General features: G+C 42.4%; 1 protein-coding gene across 1 annotated transcript in view; it reads right to left on the reverse strand.

Annotated features, from left to right (window-relative positions):
• DEPTOR (DEP domain containing MTOR interacting protein) overlaps positions 1 to 17444 on the reverse strand; it is a 120138-nt gene that overhangs the window by 77702 nt on the left and 24992 nt on the right. The window contains exons 3-4 of the mRNA XM_019495765.2: positions 4928 to 5106; positions 2104 to 2227 (exon numbers count right to left, since the gene is read on the reverse strand). Of these exons, the coding sequence (XP_019351310.1) occupies positions 2104 to 2227; positions 4928 to 5106 (303 nt within the window). The remainder of the gene's footprint in view (positions 1 to 2103; positions 2228 to 4927; positions 5107 to 17444) is intronic.

Below are 17444 nucleotides of genomic sequence, written 5' to 3' on the forward strand. Positions count from 1 at the left end.
ACATCCATCACCAGCATCAAAATCTATGCATGTCTGTATTTGTGTACAGCAGCCGTAATAAGGATATAATGATACTGCACAGATATGTGCACTGCTCTGGGTCTTTCCTGGAGAGATGCAACAAGGACACGCTAGTTTACAGAACCTCTCATCACAAGTATTCATGAAACACTTTAAGATATCTATCACCAGTGAAGTGCAGTTGTCTTTGAAATGGAAAGTAGCAGCAGCACAACAGTGAGAGACAAAGCAGAGATAACTAGACAGAAGAGGCCACAATAACCTAGGCTATTAAAAAAGGTGCCACAAGACCATTAACATCCATACACATCAGAAAAAGCCTTGGCCCTCTGGTCTTCAGCTGAAAGGGACTCACCTAACCAAATGCAGGGATATCAGTTCATCTACTTCAGAAAGAAAGGCTGGGTTACCTCTGCCAAGACCCACAGTTATGGTCCTAAAACATATAGCCACTTGAAAACTGGTTTCAGCCACAGGGCCATTTCCCTTTGAAAACAAAGCACCATCTGTTTCTTTTTACTGGAGGCAAGAAATGGTTGCCAGATTCATCCCAAAGAAAAAGCGAAGACATTAAACTTTACACCTGCTGTAGAACAGTTTACCCTGTGTTTTTTTAGGCCCACCTTTTAAGTAGCCTCTCTATCCTGCATACATCTACAACTAGGAAGTGGCCCAGGTTCCTCATGCCGTTGCCTTTGACTGGCCATTAACCCAAAGTGTCCCATCTAAACCATGCTGCCTTCACCTTACACCCAACCCTGATGGCTGTCTTGCTTATTGCTCTGCTTCATCGGTGGTGTCTGAGAGAGTAGTCGCTGATACAAACTGCTACCCGCCATGCCCTGCTCCTGACACTACTCCAGGGGTCTGTGAGAGGTAGGCAGCAAACTGAACATCCAGTGAGTTCTCCAGAGGAGCCACAAACTACTTGCCCTGTTACCTGGCAGCAGAGTTAACTATGCACCATGGAGCTGGCACTTTTTTTCCCCATTGCTGACCCTCTGCCACTCCTCCTGGGTGACCACAGTACTTCTCTGCACTCCTCCTCTGCAGGCCAAACAGAAGACAGGAACCATCCTTAAGAAATTCTCAGGCCATTTAGGCACCAAACAGCAGATCAGGCTGATGGGATTGATTTTATGCCCCTGAGTTTTTAAGTTTTCTTGGCATGAATTTTCATTGCAACCATATTTCAAGGGGAGAAGAAACTAGGTCAAACTAGCCACAGTGATTTTCAATGCTACTGTACAAATGGTGCCCTAGGCAAGCATGTGTGTCCTATCCGATGACTAGAATTAGCCTGGAAAATACTTCCAACATCTTAGAAAGCAACACATCTGTTCACATATTTGCACCATCAGCTTCCAGTAAGTGTCAACACACATACTTTATACATTCTGCCTGAAATGACCATGTTACAATCCCTATGGCCTGAATAAAAATTATATTGATTCTAGAATGGACAATATGGTTACACTCCTCTGTTATTTAATAACAAGTAATCCAATGGGATATTCAGTGTTTCAGAGTAACCATCTGTTTCAAATCTTAATTAGAGGATCTGGACTGTTTTTTTGCAACTAGTTTTAATGTAATCTTCCTGCTAGAAAAGGAATCACTGAAGATTATTTGCTTCTTGTTTTCTAAAATTATGTCAACTACAAATGTCACAGTAATGAGGCTTTAATAATCACGTGGCCATTAGTTTCAGACATTTTGATTATTTTAACTCTCCTGATTACATTTTTAAATGCCAGATCAGCCATTATCATGTGACAGTGCACAAAGACTCCAATGAGTACTGGAGCTCCAGCATACAACCACATAAAAAGGATTTGCTGTGTAAGACAGAAGATTTACTATCTAATGCAAAACAAGAGAGATTGACAGGGAACAACAGGGAAACAGGAAGGATGAATGAGTATGATAAATCAAATAGCATGATATCCAGTATTGTAAATATATTAATATATCCAGTATTGTGCAATGGGGACATTTCAGAATATTTGAGATGACGTAAATAAAACATTTGTCTCTCCTGCTATTATTGTCAACATGCTATGGACATTGAACACAACATACTTTTCATATAGCCTCTGGCCTCTCATGAACACCTTCACCTCGTTATCCAATGGGAATGTTCCATCATCTTTCCTAAAGCGGTAGAAAAGTTTGACGTCTTTGAATTCCTTATGCTCATCACAAACTGAAACATAAAATGGGTGACATCAGAGTGATCAGACTTATGTTAATAGCTAAGAATCAGGACAAGGTACTAAGTATCAATGGTAAGCTCAAAAACAAGACAGGTACAAACAGAACATAGTTTCTTTCCCCAAATATGTATCATAAAATGATGTTTTTAAGTATTTAAGCTTGAGGGGTGTATAATGTCATCTCCTGGGGTATTAGCCATCATTGGGTGCTTCACAGAAGAAAACATGAAGTTGTTGTATACCTGGAAAACCTTTAGATGAAATCAAGTTTTCTTTAAATGACCACCACATAGAAGAAATAATTTAAGGATAGGTTATTATAATTGTCATTTGTATCGGTCTAAGACTGAGGAAAAAAAAAACAAGGCCTGTTGCAAAGACATGTGTTAGGGGGCCTAAAGTTCACTGCACAACTTTCCATCTACCTCTGTTTATAGCAAATTGCTCGGCCAGTGTCAGCTGGAGGGTGGAAGAGGCAACAAGAATGGACTGAGATCCACAAAAAATTTTCTTAGGAAAAGAATTGATAAAGAATATGTCAAATGGCAGGAGGAGGGGCCCTGAAATAAGCTCCAGCTATGGCAGAGGTGAAAAGTACATAGATCTTGACAAAGCTATTACCACGAGAAATCCATACAAGCATACAGCGTCTCACACTCCAAACTGTACTACATGAGTATGTGAGCTTTAAACACTGTCTTTCCACTTCCACTTGATGCTGGTGGAACAAGGTGCTCAGATCAGGGGCTCCTACAGAATATGGCTTACTAACCTATCTGAAATTTGCTATGATCAGAGTATCCTTGACAAAGGTATTATATTACCTTTGAACCCCATAAATGAACATTCTTAAGAAAACATCAATTTTACATTTAATTTTAACATGTTTTGCATGTCAAAGAATCCTAGTTTTGCTTGAAAGGGAGGGTATGTGACTGGATTCCAACACAGAGACCATTACAAAGCTGGTAAAGGCATACTCTCAAATGTAAAATTTCCATTCCTCAGTTAAATTAAATTACTTTGTTGTCCATGCAAACCTTCACTGACATTTCTTCAATAAAGGATAAAGTAGTTGGCATTTAAATCCCCTATAATTACTTTATTCTTTAATCATTTAACTTAATTCTCAGATTCCATAACAACCAAGCAGGACCTGTAGTAGAGGTACTTATTTAGTATATACTTTTATCCTTTTAATTAAAGTATTGTTTATGCATTGGTGAGAGCAACAGTGGCAGCAGTGTTCCTACACACAGAGCCAACATTTTTTAGCTGCCAAAGTTACTGTATTTCTATTTCAGAGATGGACAAACGGTATATTAGACACTTTTAAATGGGCACGATTCAACACTCTAAACAAAGGGCTTGGCTCTCCACTGAGCTCATAGGCACGAGCATGCCTGTGTGGGTATGCAGTGCCACATATCTGTCTGTGGTGCCACACACTGCATATGCTGGTGTTCCCCATGATGCTAATTTGCAGCACAGGGGAGATCTCAGTGTTAAAAAACCCATGCTAGAAAAAAGTGGGGTGGTGCACTTGGTGACAGCGTGTACTGCCTGAAACTGTAGCCTGACCCTGGAGGCTCCCAGGACCCCATGTAAGGCTGCTGGGGTGAGCCCAGGCACTGGCCCCAACCTCCCCTACCCCACTCAGGGAACTTGCTGTGTCCCACAGTGCCCATGCACAGGCATTCCCTGGGGACAAGTAGCAATGGCATAGCATGTGCCGCCTGTTTGTCCCCAGAGGTACTGACATATGTGCTTGTCTGGACGCACCCATACTGTCTAGTTATTTGCACCTACTTTTACACCCAGTTTTAAAGTGAGCAATCTAACATGTCCATGGAGGATGTGATAGTTCCCCGTGAACAAGCATAATGGCTACACAGAATGCAAACCAGCAGAGGAACGGGTTAGAAATGGATAGGCTGCATCTTTGGGAGAAAATGAGTCACGGCTTGTAACAGAATAGAAGGCACAGCACTAATGCATATAACATCCCATGAACTACTGGAATCTACAAAGTCACCAAGACACAGAAAATATACAAAGCAACTTCAGTTGAGAATGACAGGATGGTACATTTAAAGAAGAGGCTCCCCTGCTCCATGGCTGTCCAGCAAAACCTTGTGACATTTCTTGTGGACACAAGAAATTAAAGAGTTAACAATGAGGTGAACAGAGCATGAAAAATATGATGCTGCCTGAGGTGGCATTTTCTCAGTTTTGCTTCACCTGGGCCATCAAAAGTTGGGGACAATGAATCTAATATACTACAGCCCCTTCATTCTCTAAAGGATAGTGTGGTAGTGGATTCTCCTGCACACGGCAGAAGATCAGCAGTTTTGTCAATACTGCAGCAGTGGTATTCTCAACAGAAACTTCACCATCTTTTAGCAAGGAAATGAAGAATGGATTTATGCAGTCAAGTTGCTACTAGCTTTGTTCTTTACCACTATTGAGTCTTCACATGTGCTGGAATGTACGAAGCCTTGTGGAGAAGAGCTATGCAATGCGTAAGGACTTCCTTCAACTTGGAAATCCCCAGGCTGCCACAGGCATACCAAGAAAACCACCAGGGCCTTGTACAACTGTAAAGGCATGGATCAAAATTACATTGAATAGCCTCATGGTCACTAAGAAAAAAGTAACACACTCATTGAGGCTGCTGAGGTTTCACTCACCATGATGAATGACACTGTGATCCAATAATTTCTGCACAAGTTTAATTGCTGTCTCTCTGTCTGAAGCCTCTTTGTGATCAATCAACCAGTCAATAAGTTCTTTGGCAACAAAACAGTTGGGATATGTCTTGAGGTGATGCCTTCGATCTTTAATGACCTTTTCTTCATGCAGTCGGAGCCTGTGGGTCAAATCATATTATGAATAACCTTTGCAGAACACCTATCTAACTAGTAAGGTTGAGTAGTTAGCTTGGCAAAATAATCCCAGCCCAGCCTATATAAAAAGGTTTGTGTTTTCTGAACACAAGCCGAAGGACTCCATGCGTATCATGTTAGGGTCTGACTGCCAAACAATTCACATGCCTCTCATAGTAGTTGCACATATTTATTAAAAGCTTTAGGGACAAGATTGGTCAAAGGCTACAAAAACAAGCCTTGGGCATTTTTATTTCCAGTTGGAGAAAGCAAAAAACCAGAATGGGAAATAACATCAAACTAGTTTTCAGTGTACTACATGGTAAATTTGGTTTTAGTACCACTGGAAAACAAGCAGAAAGAAAAGGGGATGTAATTTTCCATACAATATGCTAAGCACACAAAAACATGCCCGTGTGTCAGCGAAATTACATGTTAATACTCCGCCACCAGCTAAGACTAATTATCCCACTTTACCATTTATATGCTTTACATTACTACATTATTTTGGGAAATCCTTCTGCCAAAGATACCTTAGCCCAGTCAACGGTCATAGATGTTTTATGGTGGTAATATTCTTTTAAATTCCATAGGTTGCATAACTCCCCATTTTGCCCCAAGCTACATACCAGTTTCCAGTTGTCCAACATAAAGCAGCTATTTCCTACTGTAAGTAAAGGGGAATTGATCTTTCACCTGCTGTTGGGAAATTGTGAGTAAACTGGTGGTTGAGGAGCTTCATCATAAAATTGAAAAGGTCTGCAAAACCTTGCCAGTCATTGTAGAAACATACTCAAAAACTGCTTTTGAGACATTTATCTTAGGTTGTAAAGGCCTATTGAGACTATTCTATAATGACTAAACATTTTTAGGATCAGCAATATGATGATTATTAATTTTGCCAAATTCACTTAACCAGTAACTTTTTAAAATTTATTAAAAAGCAGGTATTTTTTAAAAAGCTAACTACATTCTTTTTGTTACTTATAGTATGTAATGAATTACCCAAACACCACCTCAGCTCAGTTGCAATCTGACCCACATTCTGCCCAGTAGACTAGGAGCTGACTAAGCAGTTTCCCAGAAAGTTGGAGATCTGGTTTCTAAGCCCTTCTCAGTCTATGGAGGTTGAAACCCACATCTTTTTTCCACAAAAGCGTCTTAAGTACCAGGCCACCAGCTAGGCAGAATGTAAGTATCCTGTCCTTTTGAAGCTGGGCCACTATACATAAAGGCATGCAAAAGTCATTCTGGTTAGAAGAACATGTAAGCTGGAGCCTGACTCTGTAGCCCAGTGAAGAGGACTGTCCCTTGAGAGGCAAGGAGAAAGCTCTCAGTTCTGGCACCTGATCCCAAAGCGATTAATGCATTTTACAAAGAACAGTCATTGGAGAAAATGCATACATAACACTGGAAGCTGTTTTCCATTTACTGGGAAAGTGCCCTAACCACTAGACTATTGAACAAAAGCTTTGTGGGTCATTCTTCTGCTCACTTTATTTTATACTAACGTCAGTGCAGCCTTGAAAGCATCTAGCTTCTTTAAGTAATCCCTAACCTGTTCTGCCATTACTCTAGGCTGTTTATCTCCTTCCCTATCTCTGCTTTCAACTGCACTTGCCAACTAGTCGCTGCCCCTATATGTGTATACCAAAGTAAAAAAGTAATTAAATACTTCAGCTTTCACTGCATCATCTGTGGCTAGATTGCCTTCTGCATTCTGTAAGAGATCTATGGAATCTCTGGCCCTTTTCCCTTTGTCTTCTTTGTCTAGACATCCCCTGCAATAGGGCACTGATCATGGGCTGGGCACTAGCTAAAAACCTAGGCTACAATTTTAGAATGTATTAAAAAAGTTTATGTGAACCTGATCTCAAGAAAAACAGCATTTAAAAAAATCTGTGGAAACAGAACTGCTGTCTGCTTCATGCCCGCCCCTTTGCATGGCTGAGAACATGGATTAGGCTGCAGGGCAACTAGCCTGGTGATGAGCGGTGGCCTGTTTTTACTAACCCAAAGAGCTTGATGCAGAAAGATGCCCAATGCCCTAAGTCATAAAAAGCAGATATGATGTTTTAAACATCCATCCTCTCTCTTTAAATAAGAATCAGGAGTTCTGCTTCAATCTTGCCATCAAGCTGGATACCAACATGAAGAAACTTCTATAGTCTGCGAAAAGGGGAGAGATACGTGCCTCCTTGAAAAGAGTAGGAACACCCCCTTTTGCCAGAACAAGAAAACAATCATCTCAAGCAGGCAAAATGGGGGGACATACAAGGCTGCTTATGGAGAGACTAGGAGAGTAGTGCATCTCCCTGATGGAACAGGGTCACGCTTCTCAGATGGGTTGCATACTTTGGGTGCTAGTGGTGTTAAAGACTTAGACATCTTGGACGTGGAATAAGATCTACACCTTAAACTCCTATCACAAAAACTATGCACAAGTGTAACTTTTACATGATATGAATAAAATCCCACTCTCTTCCTCCCCCCCCCCCCAATCCTGCATTCAAGGTCAAGAGAAGTTTTGCCACTGGTTTTAATGATGTCAGGGTTTCACTTTGTGAATATTCCCACTGACTTCAAAGAGGCTCTGAGTAGCCTCTGACAGTAGTGGACAGGGAATCTGTCTGCATTAACTATATGGCAGAATCAAGGCCTAAAACACAGGAAGAATATACACGAATGTACCGTGATTCTCAACCAGGGTAATATGGCACCTTGGGGTGCTGCAAGATCCATATAAGGGTGCCATACAATATTTGCATGGTTAGGTGTGCAAAATATCTACACATGATTCATAAGATAAATCCAGAGATTGCAAATTGGAATCCACAGTGTCAAAAACATTTTGATCTTTTGTGGTCTTTCTGAGTTATTTGAATTGTTCTCTTATTCTGTAGTGAAAAAAAAATAGTGAAAACTAAGAGTTGACATTTTTCAAAAAGTGCCTTGAATCTAAAAAAGGATGAAAGCCACTGGTGTACAGTCTTGTCACATATACCAACCAGTGGTGTGTAAATAACAACAACTATTCATGACTAACTCAGCTAGCCATGGGTACTTATATAGTCCCCATTAATATAGCACTGTGTGGCTACTCGCAGTCCTGAATGCACTTCTCTCTCACAATATCACTGGGAATTAGGAAACTCCTGCTATCCTGATTTTATAGATGGGAAACTGAGGAACAGAGACACTTGCCCCAAGAAAACTAAATTTGGGTGTCGAAAAATCCAGAGTAGAGCTCTAATCACTAGACTAACTTTCCTCTCAATCTAAAGCCAGTGTGATTTATCATTATATTATTTCTCTTAGAAACCACAAAAGACAAATAGTTGACTGAATGCAGTAATGATGCCATGACTTGGGATACATACAGGACTTTAAAAAACTTATTTCTAATACTAGCTACCAGTAACGCAGTAACTTTTCTGCTTTGTAATATTTATCCTAGAACTAAATATTCAGGTCCAACGGATGGTCTGAATTTAAAGCTAAGTTTTCAAATACCATAAAAAAAGAATGCTTCAAAATGAAACACAAACAAATTAAATTAGTGTATTGGGGAAAGAAGCACTGATAAACCTCCCATATATTCTGAAATAGTAAGAGCTAAAATATGGCTGTACTTGCAGCTGTGATACTTTCCAGATGTGCTGCAGCAGCTTTTGCCTTACTTTGAAAGAAGAGCCTGCATTTTTCCAGTTGCAAAACCTGGAATTATCCATGTCCTTTTTCAATTTATTTATACCAGATCAGTGTTTCTCTTCCTTTTTTTTATAATGTATGATCATCTGTAAATATATGAACATGGAAATAAAATAGTTATATGCAGGCACACTCAGAAACAAATATGTATATACACTGAGACCAATTCTGGTATGCTAGAAAGAGCTTTAGTTAAAGTGCCCCTGCCGCCATTTTGTAGTTCAGGGACACTGAATACATGTGATGCGGTTGCTGCTGGAATGTGCTAATTAGCATGCTCCAGCAGGCTTGATTAATCAAGTCTGCTCTGACGTATGCTAATTAGCATGCATCAGAGCTGGTGTCCAGCACATGTATAGGTGCCTCTACATCACAAAAAGCAAGGAGGCCCTACCTACTTTTGACCTACACCATAGTGGTTAGAGCACTTGATCAAGGCCTGTTAGACCCTGCTTCACTTACCCTGAGGGGCTTAAACACACTTACTCCCAGGAAATTACCTAATCAGGCTCTGGCAAGGTCAAGGGCCTCCTCCTAACAAAACTGAGCTACTGAATAGAAATAAAAAATGCAAGAATCACTGGAGCCAGAAGGGACTCTGTGGCCAAGCAACCCCAGCACATGGGATCAAATTACCAAGAAAAGCATTGAGGGAGTTCTGGGTTCTGGCTACTGCTCTCAACGCTGTTTAAGTATTAAACATTAATTGACTAAAATGCATAAACAGTAGTAGGAGCAGGTAGCAAGACCTAGGGAAATTTCAATCCTGGGATGATAAAGGTATATCATGTGCAACTCTGAGTCTGGCACCCAAATTTATGCACCCTCCTCTTCCTAGCATTTCTCATTAGCTGTCCATAAGCAACTCTTTGCTTGGTGTTTATGTGCTCTGGAGGCACACAGGGCTGCCCGTTTAGAGAATGGAAAATCTCCGTGGCTCCCAGAGTGGAATAGGATCACTCTTCTGAGGCAAGAGGTATATTTTGGGCAAGCACCTACAGAAGTTTAGACATCTCATAGGTTAAATAAGATTTGGGCCCTGGTGGTAATTAAGTGATATATAATATTACTGACTCTATTTTTAAGCACATAGGACATGTTTGGACTCTAGAATTCTGAAAATGTTTCAGTGTTCAACCACTTGGATCAAAAACATATCCAACATAGAAATAATGCACAAAGGTTTAACAGTGAGAGTTACTCACCTTTAAACAAGTCACCCAGGGTAGCTGGGTGGGGGGAAATACCTCCAGTCTTAATGTCTCCAAATTCAGACTGGAATATTTTCTGTAGGATGAGCTTCAGCAAAATACAAGTTACTGTATTGGGTTCACTTGGGTCTGGGTCACTTACAGGGCCAATTGTGAGCTTTATGGGCCTGTGAAAACACAGAAGGTCAGACTAGAACTAATAGTCCCTTCTGGTCTTAAACTCAATGGAAGAACACAGGCTTTTCTGGAGATGAAGAGTTAGTTAAAACTTACTTGTAGAATCAAAGTTGACTCATAAACCAGGCCTTTGAAATGTAATCAAAGATCTACAGGTTTCCCTCGCCAACCACAGGGGTTAGGTTCCTGAAAGTTTCTGTGGTTAGCAAAACTGTGGTTGCTAAGACAAAAGGCTTATTGGAAAAATGGGGTTAGGAACTTTAATATGAATAATAAAGGAACATACAGTGTACAAAAATCATCTTTTATATTTGCCACACTCTCTCCATGTGCTAGACAATCCAACAACTCCAATTTTGTTTCCAAAGACACCATTTTCCTTGCCTTCTTCATAAATTGCTCACCTTCACCACTCAATTCCTTAGAGGTCATGATTAAGGGCAAAATGCAAACATCACAAAGAAATTGGGTGACAAATGCAGAGCACCTGCAACTGGATGTTAATGGCATGAAGCACAACGCAAGACTGAGTGTGTGTGAGAAGATGGGAGCACTATGGATGCTAGCAAGAGCACGCGTGATTTGAAATGGCAGGTGGTGGGTTGATTTGCAGCCACAGAAAACCATGGTTACTCACAACTGTATACTGTGGTAGCCAAAATGGTATATAAAATATTAAGTGTGGATACTCAAAACTGTGGCTGGCAAAACCGTGGTTGGTGAGGGAAGCCTGTATCTGAAACCTAGCCACTGATATTTGGCAACTCATTGAATGTAACAAATCATAAAAGTAGAATATCACATACATGTAATTCAAGATTTGCCACTGAGATATCACGCTTCCATTCAGAAACAAATTCTGCCCTACCTGAAACCACAGCATTCCAGTTGATCTCTGTGATCTAAATTGACAGCAAAATTGGCTTGCTATATAAACTCTGATATTCATAAAAATGCATATGTGGATCAAAAAACTATTCCTAAAGAAACTTGCCAATTATGGGAAATGTCGATCATATACTTTGAGGATTCTGGAGTTTCTCTTTGAACCAAATAATAAACCTACAAAAGACAAATGTGTTAGATAGTAAAGATGCCAGACAGACACAGACATTGTATTTTACCAAACTACCTTGTATGGATTCCAATAACTTTGTTTAGCTAAAACATCTTGCAGAAAGGCATTAAGAAGATAGAGAGTGAACTACTTCCCTTGGTAATTTGATCTGGTGACTGGTGCATAATCATTTTCACTGAACTAAAGGAACAAATCATCTGCCATTTCCTCTGTTGCTGTAAAGGCAAACTATACGGCTAGCAACTACTTTGAATGTGCTGAAAGCTTATAGTGGTATGGAATACAAGTAGGGATAAAGATGCGTGGGTGCCAAGCGGGAGGGGGGTGATCCTCGCTGCCCCCCACTGCCCTGTGCTGTGGGGGGGGCTCTGCCATGAGCCTCAAGTGGCCCTGATCACTGCTGCTACAGCCAGTGAGTGCAGGGATTTTTTTTTTAAGTGTCAGGAGACTGGGACCAGGTGGAGGATGGGACCAAGCAGGGCATTCATGAAGGCTTCTCCGGCAGACCCCCTGCCCGGGGAGAGGCAGGCACTGTCGGAGGAGCCGTGGGAGAACCTGCAGCTGCCCATCTGTGCCTGCCTCTCCCCAGCCGATCTGAATCTCCGAATCAGCACCAAAACTCTGAAACAGATTCGGTCAAATCGAAATGGAACAGTGATCTGAAACACTGAAACAAATCACTGCTTCTCCAAAACAGCTGAATCCAAAATGGAAACAAAACACAGCCCTAGCTCTTAGGTGCTCAAAGGCACTGGCAGAAGTTAATTTAGCTGTGTGCAAGTGGAATCAGATGAATTTTATCATGGACCCCAGAACATGTGCATCCTGCCATATGCATCTGGCATGGTAAGATGCAAGATTTTTGGAATCTGTGGTAAAATTTGGTGGAGCTCCCTGCTTAAAAGTCTGAAATATGGATAGAGCTGTGAATCACGGAGCTTCCCAATCTACACCTGCCCACCCCGCATACACCTTGAAACTGACATACATAGGGGAGCTCTCCCATCCCTAAATGCCTGTGCCACCAACTTGTCAATGGGGCTGTAATGGTACAGTCTGGCCCTTTAAATGAGGCAGACAGCCCTGGGGTAGGAGCCCAGCTGTGGGTAATTTGCTGGCAGTTAAAAGTCCAAGGATAGAGAGTAAAGAGCTTGATCTGGGGAAAAGGAGTAGTTTGCACACAGGAGGCAGGCTAAACCCAGAGAAACTCGCCTTGCAGAGAGGGCAGAACTAAAGGGCCCTTTTCTGCCACCTGGTAAAAGGTCGAAGGCTTGTTTTGTTTGCTTGGACCAAGGGTTATTGTTTTGTGTTATGAGAACTGGCTGAAGGGTCCTGAGGGAGTAAAGCCAGACAACAAGGCTGAAAGCACCCCAAGCCCATTTGAGGACAATTGTCTCAGACAATTTGCCCTATATGGCTACATGGCCAGCTGTACATGTGCCAGACTGCAGACAGCTGTGGACGGGGGATATCCTTGCACATGGAGAGACAATGGGCTATCCCACTGTGGGGACATTTAAAGCCCTACCATGCAGCATGACATTGGCATCAGGCTGCATGGCAGGGTCTTAACATGCCATACATCAAAATTAAAGCATAATACAAACCAGTCACAAAGATATTACACATTAAAAGGCTGGTTTACTATTTTATTAATGATTAACACATTAATCATGTGAAAAATGTAACCTCTGCCAGGGGCCTGAGAGTTCATAGAGATCATAGAGAAGTTGGGCTGGAAGGGACCCCCAGAGGTCATCTACTCCAACTGCCCGTCTGAGGCAGGATCCATCAGGATACCTCTTGGAAAGAAGGTGAGTGCTACAATTGAATCAAAAGGGGAAATATAACATAAGATGCATACCAGTCTATAAAATACACAGCTCCTTTATGCTCTGTTAACAAGTGTGATGAAAGAGGCTAGGTGAGCTGGATTCTAGCCTGTAGATCTGGTGGAGAGCACTTTGGGGGGGTCCACGTGGGCAGGCTTTACTGTAAATAAAGCTTGTAAATAGTTCTCTGTATAGGACATCTATATGCCCTTTTCATCCTAGGGGCAGATGGAAGTCTGGGCCTAGCAGCAGGGCCCAGAGACTGCCTCCTGATTGATTCCCCATGATTTAATGTTTCATTGTATTGGATTACTGCTGTTCCTAAATTAAGACGATAGTTTTATAATGGTTTAGTTACAAGTGTGACTGACTGAACCTGAGGAGAATGAGTGACGCTCTAAGGAGAGAAGGTAGGGGAGAAAAGGTCCCAGGGCATGCAGAGAAAAGGAATGGTCCCAGGGAGGACAGAGTAAAATCCAAGTGAGGACAAAGGAAACTGGAATAGCACAATAAAGACTTTGTTTTGAAGCTGCATCTGCTATACTTATGGAGACAATCAGCATTCTGACCTCTTTTAAAGAAGAAAACACCCTTCTTCCTTCCCAGGAGCTGATCAGAAAAGAAGTAGCTCCCAGAAGTGGGAGTGCTGTGGATCATCGGGGAAGCCATAGACTGAGAAGAGCCAGGGTCTCAAAGCCAGAGACTTGCCCCTTGGGAAGTCACTCTAGGGCTGGTTGCAGGGAGTGCTCTCAGGAGAGGAAGATCAAATAAGGCTGCTTCTTGGGAAAACCCCAAGGAAGAGCCTTTCCCTTCCCCTCTGAAAATGGGCTGTTTGATCCTTTCTCATAATAACAGGCATGCTGAATAACATAGGACAAGTGAATATGAAAAACTTGCATGTTGTGCTTCCTTTTGCACCTCTTTTTCACAAGAGCAGGCCTCCTTGGAAGACTCACTATCATGTATAATATGTGCAACTGCACATTTTTTTAAAGAAATAGAGAATCACAGTGAACAAAATGCTCAACAGAAGTCATTAACCGATGCACAGTCTTCACCAACGTGCTAGGAAGGCACTTCAAAGAAATGCCAGAGAAAGTAGATCTCTGCCCTAAAGTGCTTGCAGTCTAATGACCTGACCTAACAACCATTTAGGACTCAGTAGTGCTTCTTATAGGGAGAGCAGAATGATTCACACTACCATCAGTGATATCTAATGAACCCCAATAAGAGATAAAATTGCTCCTCTCCAAGTGGATACCCAAAGAAGGGCAGTGACAAAAACACTAACAGTCCTCCCCTTTGGTAAATCTACTTTGGGGCAGATAAGGCCTTGAACAAGGCAAATAACTTGTTGCGAACGATATGTCCCATCATGGGATAAATAAAAATGTCTGAATATGGCCTGGCCCCCCCCAGCAAAAATGTAGGTCAGTAAACAACTAAACACTGTACATACATGCCAAGGTGAAGACATTCTGGAAATGTAATGCTTCTTGCCTGGGACAAGCATTTCCACACAGGCTTGCCAATTCTCAGCAACAAAATGCTGATGCTTTTCAATAGGTTCCTTTCTATTTATGCTTCAGTTATGAGACTATGTGCTTCTGTTATTTGATATTAGTAGCAGCTAAATGCTCTTTGAAATAGCAGGTTATTCTAGAAATAGGAGGATATTTCTGTAGTAAAATGTGTGGCAGGAAAGAAATTCCATCCTCTGCAATGAATGAGACTCTTAGAGGATGTCTCTAAAGAGTCTTCAGATAGTAACTCTCAGCATCATGTCTGTCTCCAATTTTTGTATCTGGCCCTGTCTGCAATGCAGGGAGAAGATGCCAGAATATAGATAGCCTTAGTGAGATTTTAACAAATGGCCTCATGAGACCAAAAAGGAAAAGACCAAAAAAACCTGTGATAGACAAATGCTTCTGTGACTTTAAATTTACCACTGGCCCTGACTGTTTAATAACCGGATTTCTAAACATACACGGTGATTGGCTGGCTAAGAAGTACATTTTACAGCCAAGAGCCATCAAGATTTCTCCTAGAGATGGTCAGAGAGTCACAAATTTAATTCAGAAACTCAGACTCACCAAGCACTCCAGACTGCAAGTGTAATTGGATTTTAGTATGATCCATTAGGAAGCTAAAGACTACTTGCAAAATTACCGGTAAGTCCCATAATGGCTGTAATTAAGTCTTTATGTGACTGTCATATCTACTACCTGGAGGCTTTTGGAAGGCATTGCTATAGGCCTTGATCTGACAAGGTACTAAGGGTAAAGCTTTCTCAGAAGCCAATGGGTCCAGTTCCCTAATCCCTTTCACCTTGCACAACTAAGCAAAATGAATATAAATTTCAATAGATCAGACAGATGGGTGTTGGCTCTTCCTTTCTACACATGTAAGCTATTAAAGAAGATGTAAGGCAATGAAAAAGTGGGTCTGGAGGTGCTAAGCATCCCTTCTCAGGTACTGAGCACCTCATAAGGTTACAATTCTAATGGCATTTCCTTTACCTCCTCTTGTGTGCACACAGGAACTGGTCTCGCTCCCCGCCACCTCCCCAGCCAATATATTTGCACCATCCTCATAAACAAAATTCATATTAAAAAAAACGTAGTCAGCTCCAATATCCTGTTGGTCACTTCAACCTAGTCTCTCTAGGGCACACAGATGTTTTAAGTTGAGGTTTATTAAATGGGCCAAAAGGAATGCAGGGAAATTACAATTTTACTGGCCCCTTGTCATAAAGAATATGGAAGCTCACCTGCTTAATTTCTTATCTCATTTTTCTTATGTTAGTCAAAGTTAACAGACAAAGGAATCTTCAGCCTTCTTCCTGTATTCACAGATGTCTCACTTGTACAAGGATGAGGGAGATGCTTGAGTAATGTATCTAGGCCAGAGCCCAGAACACGCTGTTGCATGAATGCCTGGACAGGACTGGCTACCTGAAGCAAAGGTCTGTCTTTTGTTTATGCCATCAGCTGAAGTAAAAAGTAGTCATCATTGTGAGTCCCTCTAAGCCAAGGATGAGATGCCTGCAGTACAGTAGACTGAGTGAAGTGTAGTGGGCATGCAGATGCACAATACGTACACTGCGTCACATATCTGGCAGTGCAACTAATGCATGAACTGATCTGCTGCTGCTGTTGTCACCACATCCTTCATTCTTCACATTTCTCTTGCTCCAAGACATGTTACTGCTGCTCAGAAAGGCATATAGCTTCCCTCATCTCTGTACTCCACTGCTGACTGTTTGTTTCTAAAAGCTCAGGAGGTTGAACTGAGTGAAGTGCACTTTAGGATGGCCTTAAAGCATTTTCTTAGGCAATGATGCTCTCCCTTCCCACTCTCAAATTCACTGGATGAGGCAGTGATTATCAACCAGGGTGCTTTTGGTTTCTGCCACACATACATTAATACATGAAGCCAGTCCTACCGTTTTTAAGGCTCTCTCTTAATCTAGACACTGATCTAGCACATGTCAATAATTTAGAGGTGCGGCAATATATCGGTCCATATTGTAAAGGCATCGATAAAAGGAAAATTGACATTACTGGCAATCAGCTTTTTTTGGCTGCTGTTGCCAAAAATGTCTCTAATGAATGCCATGTGCATGTGTGCAACCGCAGCATGCACATGGCCAGGAATGCAGTCTAGCAGCTTGGAGAGCAGAATCTGGCCAGTAAATCTGTGGGGAAGAAGTGGCACTGGGGAGGGAAGGGGCAAGGGGGTGCAGATTGAGGCCCCCAAAGTGAGGGAGAGAGTGGGGCTGGGGCAGGGACAGAGGTAGATACTGCCCAGCCGAGGCAGGGCAGGGTGTGGGATGGAGCCATAGGCGACTCATCCAGGGGACATGGGGGAGCAGGCAAGGAGGTGGGGTGGTTCCCAGGGGGAGGCCCCCCAGATCTGTGCGCAGGATGAGGGGAGGCTGCCCACTTCAGGCTTGGGGCCGGAAGTGGCACCAGGCTCTTCCTGGTGAGGGGGCTGGGCTGAGGCTGCACTTGGGGTAGGAGGGGCAGGCAGTAGCAGCAGCGCTGGGAGGGAGATTATGGGGGTCTATGGCAAATTTTGGGATGGCTGTAGCCCCCCACATAGCTCCTCTTCCTGGTGCCACTGCCCCTCCCCGCCCAGCCTGAGCACAGCCCCACCACCAGGAAGAGGCTGGTGCAGCTCCCAGCCCCTCGCCAACAGCAGCAGCCCACCCTTGCCCTGCGCACAGCTCTGGGAGAGCACATGCTCCCCCATACCTTCCCCACAGTGAGTACAGAAGTGGGAACTTCCCTTGGCCTGTCCAGCACCCTGCC

This window comes from Alligator mississippiensis, chromosome 3 (genome assembly GCF_030867095.1).
Source record: "Alligator mississippiensis isolate rAllMis1 chromosome 3, rAllMis1, whole genome shotgun sequence".
Classification (NCBI taxonomy): domain Eukaryota; kingdom Metazoa; phylum Chordata; order Crocodylia; family Alligatoridae; genus Alligator; species Alligator mississippiensis.